The sequence below is a fragment of the Bos indicus x Bos taurus genome, chromosome X (assembly GCF_003369695.1).
Source record: "Bos indicus x Bos taurus breed Angus x Brahman F1 hybrid chromosome X, Bos_hybrid_MaternalHap_v2.0, whole genome shotgun sequence".
NCBI lineage: Eukaryota > Metazoa > Chordata > Mammalia > Artiodactyla > Bovidae > Bos > Bos indicus x Bos taurus.
In genome coordinates, this window is record NC_040105.1 from 37,084,166 (window position 1) to 37,109,399 (window position 25,234).

The 25,234-nt window shown below is 42.0% G+C and overlaps 1 protein-coding gene across 2 annotated transcripts in view; it reads left to right on the top strand.

Moving 5' to 3' along the window:
• XK (X-linked Kx blood group) overlaps nucleotides 1-10,136 on the top strand; it is a 56,324-nt gene extending 46,188 nt beyond the window's left edge. For both annotated transcript variants that reach the window (XM_027534766.1, XM_027534765.1), the window contains exon 3: nucleotides 6,424-10,136. In XM_027534766.1, the coding sequence (XP_027390567.1) occupies nucleotides 6,424-7,250 (827 nt within the window). In that variant the 3' untranslated portion in view covers nucleotides 7,251-10,136. The remainder of the gene's footprint in view (nucleotides 1-6,423) is intronic.
• Nucleotides 10,137-25,234: the final 15,098 nt, after the last annotated feature.

Below are 25,234 nucleotides of genomic sequence, written 5' to 3' on the forward strand. Positions count from 1 at the left end.
CACATATCTGTGAATCTACTTTTAAAGAAGCAGTGAATTATACAGTTTAAATTGTGAATTGTACGGTATGTAAATTTGTCTCAATGAAGCTGTTGAAATAAAGGACCAAAACAATATTTGTGATAGCAGTTGGAGAGCGAAAGTGGCAGATATGGGTGTGAGCTCAAAGTGATGATGATCTCACTCATTTTCAATCTTTTCATTAGCAATTTGTAGTTGTCAGGGCCTGGGGTGGAGTTAAAGCAGAACACAGGGTCCTATAATAAGTGGTCAAAAATAACTCAAGTAAGAGTAAGCCATGGTTTCCAGCAAGAACAGTGATCTGGATAACAGACCAGGGTGATACCACTGCTGAGATAATCCAGACTTGTCTTAATCCTGGTTGGGCCCCACATCCTGAAGCAGTACTTAGCTTCCTTAGTTCTTCCTGGGATCAGAAATTGCTCTGTTCCTAACCTTGTTTTGCAAGTCTCTCATGTACCTAAAAGAGATTCTTTAGAGTCTAAACTTAGATCTCAAAGACTTTTTCTAATTTGGATCCTACTTTTCTGAAAGTGTTGGAAACAGGTGCAACTTCATGATTGAGAAAGGCACATAAAGCAGATATATTTGCATAGGAAGCCTGCTGCTGCTGCTAAGTCGCTTCAGTCGTGTCCGATTCTGTGTGACCCCATAGACGGCAGCCCACCAGGCTCCCCCGTCCCTGGGATTGTCCAGGCAAGAACACTGGAGTGGGTTGCCATTTCTTTCTCCAATGCATGAAAGTGAAAAGTGAAAGTGAAGTCGCTCAGTCGTGTCCGACCCTCAGCGACCCCATGGACTGCAGCCTTCCAGGCTTCTCCATCCATGGAATTTTCCAGGCAAGAGTACTGGAGTGGGGCGCCATTGCCTTCTCCAAAGATAAAGACTGCTGCTGCTGAGTCGCTTCAGTCGCTTCATATACATACATATATCAGATCAGATCAGATCAGTTGCCCAGTCGTGTCCGACTCTTTGCGACCCCATGAATCGCAGCACGCCAGGCCTCCCTGTCCATCACCAACTCCCGGAGTTCACTCAGATTCACGTCCATCGAGTCAGTGATGCCATCCAGCCATCTCATCCTCTGTCGTCCCCTTCTCCTCCTGCCCCCAATCCCTCCCAGCATCAGAGTCTTTTCCAATGAGTCAACTCTTCGCATGAGGTGGCCAAAGTACTGGAGTTTCAGCTTTAGCATCATTCCTTCCAAAGAACACCCAGGGCTGATCTCCTTCAGAATGAACTGGTTGGATCTCCTTGCAGTCCAAGGGACTCTCAAGAGTCTTCTCCAACACCACAGTTCAAAAGCATCAATTCTTTTGCGCTCAGCCTTCACAGTCCAACTCTCACATCCATACATGACCACTGGAAAAACCATAGCCTTGAGTAGACGAACCTTTGTTGGCAAAGTAATGTCTCTGCTTTTGAATATGCTATCTAGGTTGGTCATAACTTTCCTTCCAAGGAGTAAGCGTCTTTTAACTTCATGGCTGCAGTCACCATCTGCAGTCATTTTGGAGCCCAGAAAATTAAAGTCTGACACTGTTTCCCCATCTATTTCCCATGAAGTGATGGGACCAGATGCCATGATCTTCGTTTTCTGAATGTTGAGCTTTAAGCCAACTTTTTCACTCTCCACTTTCACTTTCATCAAGAGGCTTTTGAGTTCCTCTTCACTTTCTGCCATAAGGGTGGTGTCATCTGCATATCTGAGGTTATTGATATTTCTCCCGGCAGTCTTGATCCCAGCTTGTGTTTCTTCCAGTCCAGCGTTTCTCATGATGTACTCTGCATATAAGTTAAATAAACAGGGTGACAATATACAGCCTTGACGAACTCCTTTTCCTATTTGGAACCAGTCTGTTGTTCCATGTCCAGTTCTAACTGTTGCTTCCTGACCTATGAATATATAATTAACATGATAATTTATCCTTAGCTCATCTTCTACATTTGATGTTATTTTTCTTATAGTGGAAAAAACATAAGGACTAAAAGAAATGGATCCAATACTAGATTCTTAAGATCTGTAGAAATTTGTAACCATACATATAAAACTATGGACTTCCCAGGTGGCACAGTGGTAAAGAATCAGCCTGCCAATGCAAGAGATACAGTTCCATCCCTGGGTTGGGAAGATCCCATGAAGGAGGAAATGGCAACCCGCTCCAGTATTCTTGTCTGGGAAATCCCATGGACAGAGGAACCTGGTGCGCTACAATCCATGGGATTGCAAAAAGTTGGACACAACTTAGTGACTGAGCACAAGCACATATAAGAGTATATTACCTGGGATAAACCATGATGAAAAGACTATAAGAATGTATGTATATGTACAACTGAGTCACTTTGCTGTACTGCACAGATTAATAAACATTGTAAATCAACTATACTTCAATAAAAACAAAAAGTGTATCAGCAGTATGTACTGCTTTTAATGCTCCATTGAACTAACCTCTCAGGAAAAATAACTCAGTACAATTACTTCCCAGTATACTCCTGTGATAGTATTTCTGTCTTTTAAATTTGATCAGTAGATGACAGTCTTTCCAGAGAGTGATATCAGTGCTTTAAATCTGTGCAACAAGACTGTGAGAGAAACAGATGCTTTAAGTAAAACTGAACTTCTTCCAGGAAACTTAACTACCAAAGCTTCATTGATTCAGAGCTCAAGAAAAAGAACCCTTTATTTCCACACATTTTAAATTATAAGTAAAGACAATTTTGTTATAGGAACATTGCATTTTAAGAGGCTTCAGTTTATACAGAGCAATTTTGTGGGCAAGAAAAAAAACCCAAGGAGATTACCATTTCCCCATTGAGGCGTGGAGAGACCAGAGTAAAACCAGAGCGAGACTCTCGGTTCCTAACTTCAAACCCCACCTCCTGTCCCTCCCTTCTCCAATATTTGGAGGTGGTGGCAGACTAAAATAAGTGACTGTATTCCAGTTTTGACCACACAGTGTGTGCTCATGGGTCCAGTTCAGTTCAGTCGCTCAGTCGTGTCTGGCTTTTTGCAACCCTATGAACCGCAGTACGCCAGGTCTCCCTGTCCAACACCAACTCCTGGAGTCCACCCAAACCCATGTCCATCGAGTTGATGATGCCATCCAACCATCTCATCCTCTGTCGTCCCCTTCTCCTCCTGCCCTCAATCTTTCCCAGCATCAGGGTCTTTTCAGATGAGCCAGTTCTTCGCATCAAGTGGCCAAAGTATTGCAGTTTCAGCTTCAACATCATGTAATGCTCATGGGTTAGCACAACATTTTTAAGATAATAGAACTCACAGCCAGCAGTGTGGTGCTCTCAGACATAGTACCATGGGCCATTCAATGAGCCACATCTTGACCCCACCCCTACCCTGCTCTATATAAACTGGGTAAGCCCATTAGCCATAAGTCATTTTAAGAAATAAATAAGTAGGGTTGAGATTTCTTGAAGTATTAAGGTGTTTTAGCCTAAGACAGGCAGATTCTTGGCAACAGTGAGGTCCTCACTTCTTTAGCAATGTACAGAATTTAAGAAAATAACTGAAGACCAAAGAAAAGTGAGCAATCAATAGTCAGTATATATTTTTAAAAGATCCTACAGATAGAGAGGAACTCATGAGCAGTATATTATGGCATGTTCTCTGTTTCGGTTTCTATACTGCTATATGTTGAGGTTCTCAAGAAGAAATATCTAACCAGGTCACTCTTGACTCCTCAGGAGCTTATAAGTTGATCAAGGAAACAAAACACACCATGTAAAGTTCAGTTCAGTTGCTTGGTCGTGTCCAACTCTTTGCAACCCCATGGACTGCAGCACACCGGGCTTCCCTGTCCATCACCAACTCCCAGATCTTGCTCAAACTCATGTCCATAAGTCAGTGATGCCATCCATCTATCTCATCCTCTGTCGTCCCCTTCTCCTTCCTTCAATCTTTCCCAGCAACAGGGTCTTTTCAAATGAGTCAGTTCTTCACATCAGGTGGCCAAAGTATTGGAGCTTCAGCTTCAATTTGTAAGATGAGTGCAATTGTGTGGTAGTTTGAACATTCTTTGGTATTGTCTTTCTTTGGAATTGGAATGAAAACTGACCTTTTCCAGTCCTGTGGCCACTGTCGAGTTTTCCAAATTTGCTGGCATATTGAGTGCAGGACTTTCACAGTCCTTCCAGTGAATATTCAGGACTGATTTCTTTGCAGTCCAAGGGACTCCCAAGAATCTTCTCCAACACCACTGTTCAGAAGCATCCATTCTTTGGTGCTCAGCTTTCTTTGTGGTCCAACTCTCACATCCATACCTGACTACTGCAAAAACCATAGCTTTGACTAGATGGACCTTTGTCAGCAAAGTAATGTCTCTTTTTTTTAATATGCTCTCTGCGTTGGTCATAGCTTTTCTTCCAAGGAGCAAGCATCTTTTAATTTCATGGCTGCAGTTACCATCTCCAGTGATTTTGGAGCCCAAGAAAACTGTTTCCATTGTTTGCCCATCTGTTTGCCATGAAGTGATGGGACCAGATGCCATGATCTTTGGTTTTTGAATATTAAGTTTTAAGCAAGCTTTTTCACTCTCCTCTTTCACTTTTCATGAAGAGGCTCTTTAGTTCCTCTTCACTTTCTGCCATAAGGGTGGTGTCATTTGCATATATTTCTCCCTGCAATCTTGATTCCAGCTTGTGCTTCCTCCAGCCCAGCATTTCTCATGATGTACTCTGCATATAAGTTAAATAAACAGGGTGACAATATACAGCCTTGGCATACGCCTTTCCCAATTTGGACCCAGTACATTGTTCCACGTCTGGTTCTAACTGCTGCTGCTTGACCTGCATACAGATTTCTCAGGAGGCAGGTAAGGTGGTCTGGTATTCCCATCTCTTGAACAGTTTTCCACAGTTTGTTGTGGTCCACACGCTCAAAGGCTTTAGTGTAGTCAGTGAAGCAGTAGCAGATGTTTTCCTGGAACTCTCTTGCTTTTTCTATAATCCAATGGATGTTGACAATTTGATCTCTGGTTCCTCTGCCTTTTCTAAATCCAACTAGAACATCTGGAAGTTCTCAGTTCACGTACTATTGAAGCATAGCCTGGAGAATTTTGAACATTACTTTGCTAGTATGTGAGATGAGTGCAATTGTGTGGTAGTTTGAGCATTCTTTGGCATTGCCTTTCTTTGGGATTGGAATGAAAACTGACCTTTTCCAGTCCTGTGGACAGTGCTGAATTTTTCAAATTTGCTGGCATATTGAGTGCAGGACTTTCACAGCATTGTCTTTTATGATTTGAAATAGCTCAGCTGGAATTCCATCACATCCACTAGCTTTGTTTGTAGTGATGCTTCCTAAGGCCCACTTGACTTCACATTCCACGATGTCTGGCTCTAGGTGAGTGATCACACCATCATGGTTATCTGGGTCATGAAGATCTTTTTTGTACGGTTCTTCTGTGTATTCTTGCCACTTCTTCTTAATATCTTCTGCTTCTGTTAGGTCCATACCATTTCTGTCCTTTATTGAGCCCATCTTTGCATGAAATGTCCCCTTGGTATCTCTAATTTTCTTGAGGAGATCTCTAGTCTTTCCCATTCTGTTGTTTTCCTCTATTTCTTTGCATTGATCACCGAGGAAGGCTTTCTTATCTCTCCTTGCTATTCTTTGGAACTCTGCATTCAGATGGGTATATCTTTCCTTTTTCTCCTTTGCCTTTCACTTCTCTTCTTTTCTCAGCTATTGTAAGGCCTCCTCAGACAACCATTTTGCCTTTCTTTTTCTTGGGGATCATGTAAAGGACTCTATATATTCAGACAGAGCAAGATGGGGTCCAAAGGTGTTTTAGTTTCAGTTGACCGTGAAGTAGACCAAGACAAGGAATCTGAGCACAGGTCTTTCTAAGAACCGTGGGAGAAGGGTAGTGAGACAGGGAAGAGAAAGTGGCCAATAAAGGGAGCATTATTAAACAACAGTTTCTGTGGGTGACTAGAAAATAATCCTGTGAGGAAACACCCATAAATACTGAGTTAGCCAAAAAGCTCACTTGGCGTTTCCTTAAAATGCTATGGAAAAACAGAAAGGGACTTTCTGGCCAACCCCAAGAGTACAGAACACACACCTCTGAGTTATTCTACCCAAAGGGTAGGGAAATTTGGTTTGTTATATTCCAGCTCTTCTCAGGGCTAGGGTTGGGGTATTGAAGGGTTAATCCCAGGGGTATTAATTCCAGGGCACTTCTGCCTGCCTGGCGCCTGGGCACAGCAGGCTTCTGCAACCCTGAAAAAAAGCCCTCAGGCACAGCCCTGACAGTGGAAGTCTGCCTGTGCACATAAAACAGAAGGGTCCAAGGAACGCGGGTAGGGGAGTGACCATGGCCACCACAGGAGGATTCTTGGTGGAGGTGGGACTTGAGAGCACTCTTTCTCTTCTCTCCTCAGGTCTGTTCATGGTCCTTTCCCTATTGTCCATTGTGTACGGAGCCTTGCGCTGTAACATCCTAGCCATCAAGATCAAATACGATGAATATGATGTCAAGGTGAAGCCCCTGGCCTATGTCTGTATCTTCCTCTGGAGGAGCTTTGAGATTGTCACCCGAGTCATTGTCCTGGTCCTCTTTACCTCTGTCCTGAAGGCCTGGGTGGTCATAGACATACTCATCAACTTCCTCGGCTTCCTCTTCTACCCCTGGATCCTCTTCTGGTGCAGTGGCTCCCCCTTCCCTGAGAACTTTGAGAAGGCCTTCAGTCGGCTGGGCACCACCATTGTGCTGTGCTTCCTCACCCTCCTCTACGCCGGGATCAACATGTTCTGCTGGTCGGCGGTGCAGCTGAAAATCAACAACCCCGACCTCATCAGCAAGTCTCAGAACTGGTACCGGCTCCTGGTGTACTACATGGTGAGGTTCATCGAGAACGCCTTCCTCCTCCTCATGTGGTATCTTTACAAGACTGACATCTATATGTATGTGTGTGCACCCCTGCTGATGCTGCAGTTGCTCATTGGGTACTGCACGGCCATTCTGTTCATGGTTGTGTTCTATCAGTTCTTCCACCCTTGCAAAAAGCTCTTTTCCCCCAATGCTTCTGAAAGCTTTCAGGAGTGGCTAAAGTGTGCCTGTTGTAACCGCAGGCGGCGGGAATCCTGCGAGTCTGCAGAAAATACAGACCTAAGGTCACCCACAGACAGAGAGGAGACCCCTTCTAGCAGTAAAATAAGTTCCATGCCTAGCCAGATCTTGAATACTGATGAGCTCTCTTCTGCTTAATGGGACCTGAGTCTCTTGAGGCCCAGATATAGTGTTTGCTGGGTTGATCCCTGTTCTTCAGAAGCAAGTGATGGGCCCTGCACAATTAACAAAGCAGGAATTTAGCTCTCGACTCCTTGTGAGTTGCTCCCCTTTAGAGAGCTGTCGGTCAGGTGAGTGGGAACCATGGAGAGGAGTCAGGGGAACCCGTGAGTGTTGCAGTGGCAGCCTAAAGCACCACCTTTCACAGTTGACCAGACATTACCCGCCTTGTCATTGACAAAGTACCCATGATATCTGAGTTGGCTGTTGAGAGCCATCACATAGAATGAGGACAGGGGATTTCTTATGTTCTAGTTTTCTGGACTACTGGTTTAGGTAGCCTAATGTTTTATTATCCCTGAGAAGAGTTCTCACCTAAGAGCTGTCTGATGACCAGAGATGATCACTGGGGTTTTTGCCATCAGCCACATCATTCCTGTCAGAGTTTTCAGAGAAGGCTGTTCCAGTTTGGTTTTTGAATAGGCAGATGTTCCATTTTCATCTCACTAGGGCTCTTTGTACATAACCAGTCATAGCAACCTTGGCCTCCTATTTCTCATTGACTCAAAAGTCTGGATTTGCAAAATCTATTCTTAAGAATCCATGGATGCAAAATTGAATTCTTAATTTGGTTATGGAAGTGTAGAGTTTTAGAGAAGTTGTGTTCCTTCAATATGTTGGAGAAACTCTGAATCGAGGGGGTTGTTAAAATATCAAAATGATTTTGGCTTTTATAAGCAGAATTCTTACCTTCTTGTGATGGCTGAAGATATGACTCTGCTAGAAGGTAGGCTTAACCTCTTCAAGATTCAGTCCCATCCTACAGTTTTGGAAATTTCTAGTAGAAAACTCCGTAGAAATTTCTCACCTAGCACAGGTATATAGGGCATTATAAGTTTCATTATTTGAAGGAGCAGAGTTCCCCCCTTCAGTTAGATACAGACTTTAGAAACTTAAATTTTACAAAGAGATGGTATGACCAGAAGATTTTTATCTTTAACTGAATGTACCTTGATTTGGTATGATTATGAGTTAATTTGAATAAGAACTTCAATTTTATCCTCCTACACTCTCCTATCTTCAGTATAATTTCTCCTTTAATTTGGAACCCTGTTTCTTTTGTAAAAGGATCTGTAGAATCTCCTCAGTTGTCCAGGGAAAATGCCTTGATCTAGTGCCATTATTTCTACCATAAAAACCTTGATAATGAAATACCTGGGAGCAGGTGACCTGTCACTGACAAGACTGGACATTGCAGGTCAGTCAGGGTTGACAGTCTTAGGACCCTAATGGCTGAACTTTCAGAACCATCCAGTTTCTAATAGCTAGTTTGTCGGAGAACAGGTTAAAATGGTGAGTTTAAGCAGGAGTTGTGGTCAGAATTAGACCAGCATGGAGAGACTAGTACTTCCCCAGCCTTCATTTGGAAGCCTGTCTCAAGAACCGTTACAAAATCTGGGCCTTCAAATACATTTAAAATCATTTTAATGTAGCATGTAGGTAAGCATATTGAGTGACCCCAAATCAATCTAACAGTGATGGTCTGCCACACTCCCAAAGCCCAGTTTTAAGCCACATTTATAAGGATAATTATAAGGTTTGGTAACTAAATTGGACATTTTGTCGTCTTTAACTCTTGATATGAAGATACCCCCACTTTGGGACCACAAAGTGACCATGTAGTCACTTTGGGGAAAGAAACCACTGCTTTTTTCATGGCAAAAATTTAAATCCTAGTGAACTGAGAAATTTTTTTTAATGATTTATATTATACCTCTGAAAAGGCAAAATTATGCAGAACTAGGTTGCCCTAAAGACAAACAAACCAGCAAATCTCCTATCTTGAGAGTTAAAACATCTTTTTCAGTTATAATTCCAATTTTTAAAACTCTCAGTGCTTTGTCTAATTACATGCCTTAACTTGTCATAAGAGATGCACCAACTGAATCACTACCATTTGACTGGATGGAAGTGAAGTTTTTCCTCCAAATATATTGAAACAAGGTCATGAAACATGTTTAGACTTTCTTCATTACTGGAGACAGTGCAGTATAGAGGTTGGCATCACCCTGATAACCCAGCAAATTACTTACTTGATCTCTGCCTCAGTTTCCTCACCCGTCAGATTTGCATGATATTCTTGCCCAGCCTACCTCACAAGGTTGTCAGCAGAACAAATTTAAATAATAGCTGTGAAAATGCTTTGAAAATGTTTTTAAAGTGCCATGCATGTTTAAAGGAGTTGTTTTTATAGTTACTCAAATCCCAAAACAGGTTATTGTTTTTGTTTTACTGTTAGAAAAGAAACAACATCATTTACGTGAGTGTCTTCAGGGAATATGTCGGCCTTTGACTTTATGGAAGGACAAGTGTAAATAAATGGTCTTTTACTCTTGGAGAGAACTCAGCAGTTGCCTTTTCTCTTACCATCAGTTACGTAAAAAATTAGCACTCAAACATATAGTACTTGGAGGAAAAAGACCCACTGAAATCTGCGAAATTGCTTTTGATAGCAGATGAGCTTATCATTTTTGTATCTGTCATGTTTCATAAAGGATGTAACAGCATCTTTTGTTAATTTGCTTTACAATTTGAATGCCTGATCCTGCTAGACTTTAATTGAATGTGGATATAATCTTTTCAGCCTTGTAAATGGGAAAAATAAACTTTAAAATTGATTGTTAAATGCAGCATTTCCTTGGAAGCCTCCTCAGAACATTATTGCTATGGTTATGAGTGTATGTATCAGTACTTCTCAGCCTGTACATTGTGGATGAGAGCTTTTGCAGGCTGCTTCTCAGCAGCCATTCACTCTAATAAATATTGTTCATGTTTCTTCATATAATAAATTAATTTTTCAATTTCTCCTTGCTTTTCATTCCTTAGAGTCCTTGCATGGCTTTTTTACTTCAGGGACTATTTTAGAAACAAAATTGAAACTGTTTTTTTTTGTGTGATTAATTATGATTTTGTAATCTCATCTAGAAATTTTGTCTGTAGGATGAGAAATTTGAGAGTGCTAGTGCTCTGCCTGGCAAGACACCAACAGTCCATAAAATTCCTCTGATTGTTTTATAAGCCTTTATCCCATTTTTTAAAGCTACACTGCTAAATCCTAAAATTCTGCTCAAACATAAGTGGTATACTGATCCAGAAATATAAGATATCAAATGAGTGACTTAATAGTTACATAAGCAAATAGTCAAATTGTAAATGATGATCTGTGGTTGGAAAAAAAAATCAGGTTTTTTCTACATGTCAAAATGCATTATTTTTTCTATTGAGGTATACTTGACATATTAGGTTCAGATGTACATGTATAATGATTCAATATTTGTATAAACTGCAAAATGATAACCAATAATTCTACTTACCATCTGTCACCATACAAAATTACAAAACTTTTTTCTTGTGATAAGTTTTATTTTAAGATTTACTCTCTTAGCAACTTTGAAATATGCAGTACAATATTGTTGACTCTGGTCACCATGCTGTTTATTATATCCTGTGACTTACTTAGGACTAGAAATTTGTGCCTCTTGATCCCCTCCATGGATTTTACCCACCCACCCCCAACTGGCAACCACTAATGTATTACCTATATCTATGTGAAGTTGGAGAAGGCAATGGCACCCCACTCCAGTACTCTTGCCTGGAAAATCCCACGGACGGAAGAGCCTGGTAGGCTGCAGTCCATGGGGTCGCTAAGAGTCGGACACGACTGAGCGACTTCACTTTCACTTTTCACTTTCATGCATTGGAGAAGGAAATGGCAACCCACTCCAGTGTTCTTCCCTGGAGAATCCCAGGGATGGGGGTGCCTGGTGGGCTGCCGTCTATGGGGTCGCACAGAGTCGGACACAACTGAAGCAACTTAGCAGCAGCAGCAGCATGTGAAGTTGCTCAGTCATGTCTGACTCTTTCCGACCCCATGGACTGTAGCCCACTAGGCTCTCCCATCCATGAAATTTTCCAGGCAAGAGTACTGGAGTGGGTTGCCATTTCCTTCTCCACGAGTTCTTCCTGACCCAGGTATCAAACCCGGGTCTCCCACATTGCGGGCAGATGCTTTTACCATCTGAGCCACCAGGGAAGACCTCTATATCTATGAGAGGTTTTTTGTTTCTTTATTTTAAGAAAGATAAATACTGTATTATTTTACCTATATGTGGAATCTAAAAAACAAAACTGTCAGTTATTAAAGGGGTCATTTTTGGAGCATGAACTAGACAAGGATTGTTGCAGTCATTTCTTTGCCTCTGAAGGTAGCCTTGCAATTTGGAAAGACTTAGCTACAGGATAAGTCTTTTGGAAGAGATCTCCTGGTGTTAAGTCAACCCCTTGAGAAAACAGAAGGTCAACAAGAGTAGTGTTTAAGTAGGTCATTCTAAAATTACTTCATTTATTTTGAAATAATTTCAAGCTAATAGAAAAGCCTTAGGAATGGTGCAACGAATTCCTTTATCCTTCACTCAGTTTCATGTATTAATATTTTGTCATGTTTACTTTATAATTCTTACTTTCATTCTTTTTCCCCTTTATTCCTAAACACTTCACTGTGTATTAAAGTCATTTTCTTACATAGCTATAGAACAGTGATCAAATTCTGGAAATTCAACATGATTATGATACTGGTATCTAATCTAGAGTTCATATTCCATTTAACAATTGGATCAATTCATTTGTTTCCAGAAACCTTCCTTAACAATGTGAATATCTACTCAGTTCTCTTCTATGAGTTCTCTTTGTTTAAAGTTATGATGAAATTTTAACTTCCCTGTGAAAGCTGGGAAAACTAGAGCAGACTTTGAAAATCTATTTGAAGAAAACATGCATTTTATCAATACTAATAGCTTAATGGCATAAATTTGGGATGTTTACTGGCAAACTGTGTTGTTCAGTTGGTAAGTTGCATCTGACTCTTTGTGACCCCATGGACTGCATCTCACCAGGCTCTTCTGTCCTGCACTGTCCCCAGAATTTGCTCAAATTCAAGTCCATTGAGTTGGTGATGCTATCTACCCATCTCATCCTCTGCCTCTCCCTTCTCCTTTCGCCTTCAATCTTTCCCAGCATCAGGGTCTTTTCTAATAAACCGTCTCTTCACACCAGGTGGCCAAAGTATTGGAGCTTCAGTTTCAGCATCAGTCCTTCCAATGAATATTCAGGGTTGATTTCTTTAGGATTGACTGGCTTGATCTCATTGAAGTCCAAGGAACTCTCAAGAGTCTTCTCCAGCACCACAGTTCGAAAGCATCGATTCTTCAGCACTTAGCCTTCTTTATGGTCTATTACATCCGTACATGACTACAGGAAAAACCACAGGTTTGACTATAGGGACTTTTGTCGGCAAAGTAATGTCTCTGCTTTTTAATATGCAAACTGTGGGTGATGCTTTTTCATGGATCCCCATCTTAACTATCAAGGGTTGGCTGCTTAATACATGAACATGTAGTTCATACCCTGCCCCCGTCCCACTGTGATAGTTCATTTTACAGTTTTTAGGCCCAAGTTTCTAAAGATTTGGAAGCAGGTGAGGGAAGTACAGTATATATTATTCCTCCATGACCACATTTTTCCGGGTGCCCCATTCCAGGAGACTATATTCTCTGTGAACAACTTTCCAACTGGGAAACAGCTCAGAAATACCAACTCCAACACTATAATGAGTGATGTTTTGAGCCTTTTTTCTTTTTTTCAAAAAAGGCACTTCATATCAGCATATGATATGAAGAGAGCTGGGAATTCAGAAATATTCCCAATCCCTTCTTTCCCGGGGCACAAGAAACCCCATCAGACTAGGCCTCTAACCTGCTAAGAATGTGTGTGTCCACTGCAGAAGCCTACCTAAGGGGATGCCTTATGGCTCCCTGTCACCCTCTCTGTGTGGTTGTTTCTCTAGAAATGCTCTGGAGGTCTAGACCAAGGAGGTCTAAAACAGTGCTGTTTTAAGCTGGGTTTTGTACCCCTAGCATCCCTGAGAAGTATACAGCAGGATGCAGCAGCATCTCTTTGCAGTGGGTTTTTTCAGAAAACTTCTCATCCAGGCTCCCCCATGTGAGGTTTCCGCATCTGCCTCCTCCCAACGAGAGATTTATCCAGAGAGATTTTGAGATTCTGCCTGTGCTTCTGCTCCCTCCCTGCCTCCTGTCCTGAATTAATTGTCTGTCTCCAAATGATGAGTTCCTGATTGAAGTTCCTGATTAGCCTGCTTCCTAGAGCCCTGGGAATATCTTCCTCCATAGACGTCTGCATTATGCATACTGGTTTCATTTCTTATCACTCAGCTCCCTATTTTAATTACCTAAATTTGACAGTTAATGAATCGGGTTCTCAGGAGCAATAGCACTCAAGAAAAAAAAATAGGATTTAGAAATTCTATTTTGGAGTGGGGCTGCAGGACTGTCCTCACCCCACCACCATCACCACCCCCTCCCCCTCCCACCTCACCCCTCCGCCCTGTCCACTGCACAGGAAACTGCGGCCCTGGTGTTGCCTTCTCCCGACAAGGTGACCTTCTGAAGTAGAGCGGCAGAATTTTTTAGAACAACAGTGCTCAGCTGTAGAGCTGCAGACCTCCACCAATTGCAGAAGCATTGTGCTGCTCTCCACTGACAAGGGATGTTTGACACTATTCAGAGATGTCTGGCACACATGTGTACAATTGTTTGTCACACCTATGAGGATGCTGTTGTGAGCGATAGAACAAGACTGATTAAAAGTGTCACTGTATTTAAAGTAACTTTGTCATTACCCCCCAAGTCCCTACCTTGAACAGTTGTTAAAAATTCCACCACCATCATATGGGAGGTGACCTTAAAAGACCTCCTTTGTAATTGAGAGTGTGGGGAATTATTATTTTTTCTTTAATTTTGGGGGGTATATAATTGATTTACAATGTTGTGTTAGTTTCAAGTGAACAGCAAAGTGAATCTTTTATATTGTACACATGTATGCATTCTTTTTCAGTTTCTTTCCCCATATAGGCCATTACAGAGTATTGAGTATAATTCACTGTGCTATACAGTAGGTCTTTATTAGTTATCTATTTTATATATAGTACTGTGGGTATGTCAGTCCCATTCTCCAAATTTATCCCTCCCTGTTGGGAATTACTACTCTAGAAAGTTTTTTCACTAATGGAATATCTTCTCATGTGTACTTAAAGTCTACTTTTTTCCTTTGAAATGAAAGTTGTTCACACACAAATCACTTGGCTTCTCTCATTTCCAGCTTGATTCAAGAGACAAGAAAATATATATTTTTTATTTTTAAAATGTAATGTGACTTTGTGAGTATTCTATTTTCAAGAAGTAAATTATTTACCTTTACACAAAGTGTGTCATCAAGGTGAAATTCTATTACAATTTCAAAGTACTAAAAAGATGTGTATTATTTATAATGATAACCATCAAAATAATGAGATTTCGACACATTCTTCAATTCACTTCCTTGGATTCATGAGAAATTCTATCAAGGTGCTTTCAGCTACAATTCATAGAACACCTGATTCAGTTCAGTTCAGTCACTCAGTCGTGTCCGACTCTTTGCGACCCCATGAACCGCAGCACGCCAGGCCTCCCTGTCCATCAGCAACTCCCAGAGTTTACCCAAACTCATGTCCATTGAGTCAGTGATGCCATCCAACCATCTCATCCTTTGTCGTCCCCTCTGTCCCCTTCTCCTGCCCTCAATCTTTCGCAGCATCAGGGTCTTTTCAAATGAGTTAGCTCTTTGCATCAGGTGGCCAAAGTATTGGAGTTTCAGCTTCAACATTAGTCCTTCCAATGAACACCAAAGACCAATCTCCTTTAGGATGGACTGGTTGGATCTCCTTGCAGTCCAAGGGACTCTGAAGAGTCTTCTCCAACACCACACTTCAAAAGCATCAATTCCTCGGCGCTCAGCTTTCTTTATAGTCCAACTCTCACATCCATACATACTACTGGAGAAACCATAGCCTTGACTAGACAGACCTTTGTTGACAAAGAAATGTCTGTGCTTTTAAATATGCTGTCTAGGTTGGTCATAACTTTCCTTCCAAGGAAAAGCGTCTTTTAATTTCATGGCTGCAGTCACCATCTGCAGTGATTTTGGAGCCCAGTAAAATTAAGTCAGCCACTGTTTCCCCATCTATTTGCCATGAAGTGATGGGACTGGATACCATGATCTTCGTTTTCTGAATGTTGAGCTTTAAGCCAACTTTTTCACTCTCCTGTTTTACTTTCATCAAGAGGCTCTTTAGTTCTTCTTCACTTTCTGCCATAAGGGTGGTGTCATTTGCATATCTGAGGTTATTGATATTTCTCCCTGCAATCTTGATTCTAGCTTGTGCTTCCTCCAGCTCAGTATTTCTCATGATGTACTCTGCATATAAGTTAAATAAGCAGGGTGACAATATACAGCCTTAACGTACTCCTTTTCCTATTTGGAACCAGTCTGTTATTCCATGTCCACTTCCAACTGTTGCTTCCTGACCTATATACAGGTTTCTCAAGAGGCAGATCAAGTGGTCTGGTATTCCCATCTCCTTCAGAATTTTCCACAGTTTATTGTGATCCACACAGTCAAAGGCTTTGGCATAGTCAATAAAGCGGAAATAGATGTTTTTCTGGAACTCTCTTGCTTTTTCCATGATCCAGCAGATGTTGGCAATTTGATCTCTGGTTCCTGTGCCTTTTCTAAAACCACCTTAAACATCTGGAAGTTCACAGTTCACATATTGCTGAAGCCTGGCTTGGAGAACTTTGAGCATTACTTTACTAGAATGTGAGATGAGTGCAATTGTGCAGTAGTTTGAGCATTCTTTCGCATTGCCTTTCTTTGGGAATGGAATGAAAACTGACCTTTTCCAGTCCTGTGGCCACTGCTGAGTTTCCAAATTTGCTGACATATTGAGTGCAGCACTTTCACAGCATCATCTTTTAGGATTTGAAATAGCTCAACTGGAATTCCATCACCTCCACTAGCTTTGTTCATAGTGATGCTTCCTAAGGCCCACTTGACTTCACATTCCACGATGTCTGGCTCTAGGTGAGTGTGAGTGATCACACCATCATGATTATCTGGGTCATGAAGATCTTTTTTGTACAGTTCTGTGTATTCTTGCCACCTCTTGTTAATATCTTCTGCTTCTGTTAGGTCCATACCATTTCTGTCCTTTATTGAGCCCATCTTTGCATGAAATGTTCCCTTGGTATCTCTAATTTTCTTAAAGAGATGTCTAGTCTTTCCCATTCATTGTTTTCCTCTATTTCTTTGCATTGACCACTGAGGAAGGCTTTCTTATCTCTCCTTGCTATTCTTTGGAATTCTGCATTCAAATGGTTATATCTTTCCTTTTCTCCTTTGCTTTTCACTTCTCTTCTTTTCACAGCTATTTATAAGGCCTCCTCAGACAGCCATTTTGCTTTTTTGCATTTCTTTTTCTTGGGGATGGTCTTGATTCCTGTCTCCTGTACAATGTCATGAACCTCCGTCCATAGTTCATCAGGCACTCTGTCTATCACATCTAGTCCCTTAAATCTATTTCTCACTTCCACTGTATAAGGGATTTGATTTAGGTCATACCTGAATGGTCTAGTGGTTTTCCCAACTTTCTTCAATTTAAGTCTTCTAAATTGAAGAACACCTGATTAGAAGTGGCTTAAACAATAAGATTTTGTTATCTGACCTAAGAAATTTTGCTGCTTCATCTTCACGTTTGCCTCCTTATGATTGCAACATGACAGCCTGGGCTCCAGGAGTCACAGTTACACAACTGAACCAAAATTAGAAAAAGGATTTTCCTTCTTTCAGGGGGAAATCTTTCCTAGAAGCCACCTATCCCCTTCAGCAGAATTCCATAAGTTTCTTATTGGCTGGAGTTGTCATATCCCTACCTCTAAAGCTGTCTCTGGCAAACAGAATGATGTTGTCATGGTTTCGTTTGACTACACAGCAGTCATTCCTTGGGGCTGGCAAAGAGGCCACTATCCTTTAGCTTATGGGAGGAAGGATATCCACAAAAATAGGATTCTGCAAACAGCAACAAGTTGGGGAAATGGCCATTTGCTGGGCAATCTGACATTTCACTCTCATTTATTTATTTATTTATGGCTGTGCTGGGGCTTCGTTTTTGCACAGGCTTTTCTCTAGTTGTGGTGAGCAGGGACTCCTCTCAAGTTGCAGTGCTCAGGCTTCTCGTTGCGGTGGCTTCTCTTGTGGAGTATGGGTTCTAGGGCATGTGGTCTTCAGTAGTTGAGGTACACAGGCTTAGCTGCTCCATGGCATGTGGGATCTTTCTGGATCAAGGATCAAACCCATGTCTCCTGCATTGGCAGGTGAATTCTTTACTGCTGAGCCACCAGGGAAGCCCTGTCATTTTTAAAATTAAAGATTCAAAGACTTCCCTAGTGGTCCAGTGTTTATGAGTCCATGCTTCTAATGCAGAGGGCACAAGTTTGATCCCTGGTTGGGGAATTAAGATTCCACATTAATCTTAAGGTGGCACGGCCAAAAAAAAAAAAAAATTCAGCTAAGATGATGAATTTGGGAAGAATATGAAGAATATGAAAGCTCCCTGTCTCCCCTCCAAAAACAAAGTCCTGTACTTATCTCCTTTTGCATTATATGTCCCTGATTAAGAAACTCTCAGGGAGAAGGCAATGGCACCCCACTCCAGTACTCTTGCCTGGAAAGTCTCATGGATGGAGGAGCCTGGTGGGCTGCAGTCCATGGGGTCACTAGAGTCGGACACAACTGAGCGACTTCACTTTCACTTTTCACTTTCATGCACTGGAGAAGGAAATGGCAACCCACTCCAGTGTTCTTGCCTGGAGAATCCCAGGGACAGGGGAGCCTGGTGGGCTGCTTGCCTGGGGAATCCCAGTGATGGGGGAGCCTGGTGGGCTGCTTGCCTGGAGAATCGCAGGGATGGGGGAGCCTGGTGGGCTGCCATCTGTGGGGTCACACAGTCAGACACGACTTAAGTGACTTAGCAGCAGCAGCAGCAGCAGGAAGAAGTCATATGTTGAAAAAAATAGGAACAATTACATCCAATTATCTTGTTAGAATGCCCATTAGTGGGATTGTGTTTGTGTCCTTGGAGTGGAATTGTGGATCTGCGGGCGTCTAAGAGAAGCAGGAAAGAGAATTCTCAGCTCTGGAGAATTAGGAATCCTAGAGGTTGGAGAGGGAAACCGGATATTCATTCGTTAGTTCAACAGCTATTTGAAGTGCGCCCCCTTGTGCCAGGTGCTGGACTAGACACTGAGGGTAGTGTGACTAAGACACCAACCTTCCTTTCCAGAACTCACAGTCCCTTCAAAGAGTCAGACACCCAACCTGGTGATCTCAATGCACTATGGTAAGAGCTATGATGGGACTATAAGCCAGGAGGTCCGAGGGACAGACAGAAGGAGTTCAGATCTGGTCTTGGAGGTCCAGAGAGATTCAAAGAGAAAGTAACATAAAATCCCAGACCAGAGATTTACCCTGAAGTTTATAGCGCTTAAGCTTTAGGCCCCCAATGAATGCCGGGAGTGTAGCACTTTCTAGACAGCAAGGAGAAATTGGATACAATTCGAAAGGACATTTACTATGCATTTCTGCCACACTGTCCAAAGAGATCACAGGACGGGATCAGAATCTCCAAGGCGCCAGTACTTTGTTCTGGTTTTCATCTGGAACATTCTTTCATTTTGTACCTAATTTTGAATTCATATTTTTTATCTCTTTTTCAAAGCTTCTCCCCAGACCAAATTGTCTAGGTTTCAGGCCCCATTAAACTTAGATCTGCCCCTGCTTGTGATCTGAAGCATGAGTAGGTGTTTACCTGGCGGAGGCAGTGGAAAGAATTTTCATGGTGTTCTAAAACACCATGTGCAAAAGCCTGAATTAATAAAAAAGGATACTTATAATCAGAGAACAGCTTATAGGTCTTTGTTGATGGAGCATGGGAGAGAGGTGAGGTTGGATCACTGGCCACATTGTGAGGGGGAGGAAAAATGATAGTGTTGACACAAGCCAGGTCCTCTGCTAAGCACCAGTATCCACGTGATCACTTTTATTCCTCACAATAATCCTATGCAGCCATTGCTGCAATTATTTCCATTTTACAGAAAAGAAAGCTGAGAGTAGTGAACTAAAGGAATTTTCCTGTGGTTGCACAGTAAGTAGTAGAGTTAGTATTCCAGCTCAATATTGTCTGATGCCAAAGCTCAAGCATTGAATCACTAGGCTCTCCTGACTCCTAAACTTTGCCCAGATTGCAGATGTGGTTAAGTTTGGCAGATATCAGAGACCAAGGAAAGAAGCAAGCCTGGTGGCACTTCCCAGGGTAGCCTGGAATGAACGGGCAGAGTACATAGAAGGCAGCTCTTACTCAGTAGGGAGGGATCATTTCTGCTGAGACCCCAGGCTGGGGGCTGAGGCAGGGCACCCCCCACAGCTCCCAGCACTGGAGCCCTGCTCTGAAGCCATAAGGGGGACACTGGGCTGAAACCAGGAGGGTCCCAGGGGAAAGACCTCCGGGTTGAAGTCCTGTTCTTCTACAATATATCTGCTCAGGGCCACTGTCCTCTTTTTCTAGAAAAACTGATAGAACTTCTCAAGGCCAACAGGTGTAGTTCAGCACAGGTGAACCTAGAACCCAGTTGATCAAGTCTTATTCTTTGGAACCAAAGAAGTTAACACTGCCTTAGTAGATAAATGAGAAAAAAATATATATTTTCTTCAAAATGATTTTCAGTAGGGACACTATTAAGTGCTTACATTGTACAGGGAGAGTTTGGCTAAGGGGTCATAGTTATGGGACAGGTGATTGTGTCAGGCCCGGATCCAAGGAAGACTTCAGTCCCTACCCAGACCATCTACTTCTTTCTTCACAGTGGCCAAGGATGGTGTTTCCTGAGAGAAAGAAGAAAGACCTTTTGTTATCTCCCCCAACCCTGATGGAGAACTCTAGTTGGCTGGTGTGACACGTCTAGAAAAATCCTTCTTCCCCCATTAGGAAGGTTTAAGTAACATATCTTAAACAGCAAACTGCAAGACCTACGCCATTGATTTTGTGTGACTGCCAATCCTAATACTTGTGAATGCCATGATGTCTAAGCCAGCATTATCCAGTATGGCAGGCATTAGCCATGTGTGATTACTAAGCACTTGAAATATTCCTAGTCTGAGTTGAGATGTGTTGTAAATGTAAAACACACATCACATTTCCAAGACTTAGTACCAAAAAGAAGAAAATATTAATAATTTTTATGTTTGATTATATTACAATGATAACATCTTGGATATATTGGACTAAATACAGAATTTATTAAAATGAATTTCACCCCATCTAGTTACTTTTTTAAATTTATTTTTAATTTATTTTTTAATTTAATTTTATTTTTTTTAGTTTTGTTCTTCCTTTCTTGTTTTTTTTTTTTTTAATTTTATTTTATTTTTAAACTTTGCACTATTGTATTGGTTTTGCCAAACATCGAAATGAATCCACCACAGGTATACACGTGTTCCCCATCCTGAACCCTCCTCCCCCCTCCCTCCCCATACCATCCCCCTGGGCCGTCCCAGTACACCAGCCCCAAGCATCCAGCATCGTGCATCGAACCTGGACTGGCGACTCGTTCCATATATGACATTATACGTATTTCAGTGCCATTCTCCCAAATCATCCCACCCTCTCCCTCTCCCACAAAGTCCAAAAGACTGTTCCATACATCAGTGTCTCCCCTGCTGTCCCGTACACAGGGTCATCGTCACCATCCCTCTAAATTCCATATATATGCGTTAGTATACTGTATTGGTGTTTTTCTTTCTGGCTTACTTCACTCTGTATAATGGGCTCCAGTTTCATCCACCTCATTAGAACTGATTCAAATGTATTCTTTTTAATGGCTGAGTAATACTCCATTGTGTATATGTACCACAGCTTTCTTATCCATTCATCTGTTGATGGACATCTAGGTTGCTTCCATGTCCTGGCTATTATAAACAGTGCTGCGACGAACATTGGGGTACACGTGTCTCTTTCAATTCTGGTTTCCTCAGTGTGTATGCCCAGCAGTGGGATTGCTGGATCATAAGGCAGTTCTATTTCCAGTTTTTTAAGGAATCTTCATACTGTTCTCCATAGTCGCTGTACTAGCATCTAGTTACTTTTTAAATTTTTTAAAAATAAATATTTATTCTTGGCTGTGCTGTGTCTTCATTGCTGCATGGGCTTTTCTCTAGTTATGGTGCACAGGCTTTTCATGGAGTGACTTCTGTTGTTGCAGAGCACAGACCCAAGGGTGCACAGGCTTCAGTAGTTGTGGCTCCCAAGCTCAAAAGCACTTACTCAATAGTTGTGGCGAATGGGCTTACTTGCTCCTCCACATGTGGGATCTTCCTGGTCCAGGGATCGAACCCACATTACCTGCATTGGCAGGCAGATCTTTTACCACTGAGCCACCAAGGAAGCCCCTACTTTTAAAATTTTTTGTAAAAAATTTATTGGCATAGAGTTGATTTACAATGTTGTGTTAGTTCCAGGTATACAACAAAGTGAATCAATTGTGTGTGTGTGTGTGTATAAATATAATCTCCAATCTTTTTAAGATTCTTTTTCCACATAGGTCATTGAGTAGAGTTCCCTGTGCTGTGCACTGAGAGTGTTAGTCGCTAAGTCGTGTCCAACTGTTTGCAGCCCCATGGACTGTAGCCCACCAGGCTCCTCTGTCCATGAGGTTTCCCTAGCAAGAATACTGGAGTGGGTAGACATTTCATTCTCCAGGGGATTTTCCTGGCCCAGGGATCAAACCCAGGTTTCCTGCACTGCAGGCAGATTCTTTACCATCTGAGTCACTAGTGTGGCTATTAGGAAATGTAAAGTGTTGTATGTGATTGGCTTCTGTGGTTCGTGGTATATTGGACAGCACTGCTCTAGACATTTGAATAGCTAGATACCTTGAGGACCTGCTTTTCTATGAAGAGTACTAAACGCACCACAGAAAAGTCAGCCTGCTCTCATTTCTGGATGTCATTTTCCACCCATCGTGTCAGAAAAATTGTATTTGCAGTAAGAAGGAGTCATCCTTACTCTATTATTTCTGTGTTCAAAGAGAGGGTGAACACAGCATGTCCTGGGCAATGGGGCTGATGTTTTCCTATATAGTGGTTCTTAACCGTGGCTGTGCATTAGAACCACCTAGGGGCTTTAGAAAAGTCTGAGGTCAGGCTACACCCCAGACTACTCAAGTGGCAATGTGTGGGAGTGAGACCCGGGCATCAGGGTTTTCCTAAAGTTTCCCCAGGCGATTACACTGCAGCTGGGCTGTCCAGCAATTCAGAAATCTTGCTGTATAAGAAAGGCATGTGTCTGGGACTTAACAGCAGGTGAATATTTCATCAGATATATGTGTCAAAAGGTAACAGAATCACTGATTTCCTCACACTGAGCTTAGATAGCCAAATAAAATGTAGCTTCTTTGTATTCTAGAATGGATCTGAACTTCCTCCTGACTCCCCTTCCCCAATGGCACAGACAAACACACAAAAACCCAAACACACAAAAAAACCCAAACAAAAAAAACTTTCCTAAGCCTGGTGTCTCCATCTATGCTAAACTGAATAGTCTCTCTGCACTAGCTGAAGATCTTAGACTTAAAATGCTTTGTATTTCATTTAAATTTTTTTCTTTAAATTTGTTTTATTGAAGTATAGTCGTTTTACAATGTTGTGGTAATTTGTGCTATACTGCAAAGTGACTCCAGTTTTTTATATATATGTATGTATTCTTTTTCATATTCTTTTCCATTATGGTTTATCACAGGTTACTGAATATAGTTCCCTGTGCTATACAGTAGGACCTTGCTGTTTATCCATCCTTTATATAACAGTTTACATCTACTAACCTTAAACTCCCAGTCTATCCCTCTCCATCAGTCCCCTCCTCCTTGGCAACCACAAGTATATTCTCTATGTCTGTGAGTCTCTTTCTATTTCATAGATAAGTTCATTTGTGTTATATTTTAGTTTCCATATATGTGATATCATACGATACTTGTCTTTCTCTTTCTGACTTACTTCACCTAATGTGACAATCTCTAGGTCAATCCACATTGCTGCAAATGTCATTATTCCAATTCTTTTTCTTGGCCCACATCTTCTTTATGTTTTAATTTTCATATGTATTTAATAAATTTACAAATTTTATTTTTCCTTATAATTTGTACAGAAGACTCAAATATGGACAATCTGTGTTTTTCTCAGTTTAGTCCCTTAGTCATGTCTGACTCTTTGTGACCCCATGGACTGCAGCATGCCAGGCCTCTCTGTCCATCACCAACTCCCGGAGTTTACTCAAACTCATGTCCATTGAGTTGGTGATGCCATCCAACCATCTCATCCTCTGTCATCCCCTTCTCCTCCTGCCTTCAATCTTTCCCAGAATCAGGGTCTTTTCAAATGAGTCAGTTCTTCACATCAGGTGGCCAAAGTATTAGAGTTTCAGATGCAACATCAGTCCTTCCAATGAATATCCAAGACTGATTTCCTTTAGGATGGACTGGATGGATCTTGCAGTCCAAGGGACTCTCAAGAGTCTTCTCCAACACCACACTTCAAAAGCATCAATTCTTTGGCACTCAGCTTTCTTTATAGTCCAACTCTCACATCCATACATGACCACTGGAGAAACCATAGCCTTGACTAGATAGACCTTTGTTGACAAAGTAATGTCTCTGGTTTTTAATATGCTGTCTAGGTTGGTCATAACTTTCCTTCCAAGGAGTAAGCGTCTTTTAATTTCATGGCTGGAGTCACCATCTGCAGTGATTTTGGAGCCCCAAAAAATAAAGTCTGACACTGTTTCCACTGTTTCTCCATATATTTGCCATGAAGTGATGGGACCAGATGCCATGATCTTCGTTTTCTGAATGTTGAGCTTTAAGCCAACTTTTTCACTCCTCTTTCACTTTCATCAAGAGGCTCTTTAGTTCTTCTTCAGTTTCTGCCATAAGGGTGGTATCATCTGCATATCTGAGGTTATTGATATTTCTCCCGGCAATCTTGATTCCAACTTGTGCTTCCTCCAGCCCAGCGTTTCTCCTTATGTACTCTGCATATAAGTTAAATAAGCAGGATGACAATATACAGCCTTAACATACTCCTTTTCCTATTTGGAACCAGTCTGTTGTTCCATGTCCAGTTCTGTTGCTTCCTGACCTGCATACAGATTTCTCAAGAGGCAGGTCACGGGGTCTGGTATTCCCATCTCTTTCAGAATTTTCCACAGTTTGTTGTGATCCACACAGTCAAAGGCTTTGGCATAGTCAATAAAGCAGAAATAGATGTTTTTCTGGAACTCTCTTGCTTTTTCGATGATCTAACGGATGTTGACAATTTGATCTCTGGTGTTTTTCTAAAAAGATACAAATGAACTTAATTTACAAAACAGAAACAGACTCACAGACTTAGAAAATGAGCTTCTGGTTGTCAGGGGGAGGGGTGGGGGGCAAGGATAGATTGGGAATTTGTCCCACATCCTTTTTATCCATAAAATGCTATCTTTCAGAATATCATCCCTGCCCTCCTCCTTTACTAAGATGGAGTCAAGGAAAGACACCATATGGGAGAGACACTGTGTGCAGTGGCCTCATGGCAGAGGGACAGCTGAACCCTCTGGCCTGAGGCTGGTCCTGGGGCCAGGTCGGGCCAGTGTTAGCTCACACCTGGTCCCTACGTCTTCTGCTGGGTTCTGCTGCCCAGGTCTGCCATGGATAGGGCCAATCCTCTGCTGCCTTCCTCAGCATTCCCCTTCTCACTGTGGCTTGCCAACCCCGGAGCGCACCCCATTCCCTCTTTTGGGGCCTGCAACCTGACTGCTCCACAGAGGGCACATTGAAGGCTTTTGGCCTGAGCCTCACATCCCACCTCCCCAGCAAGGCTGGGCTTCTGGATCCCTATTGCCACACCGGAGGGCTCATCCCTGCCCT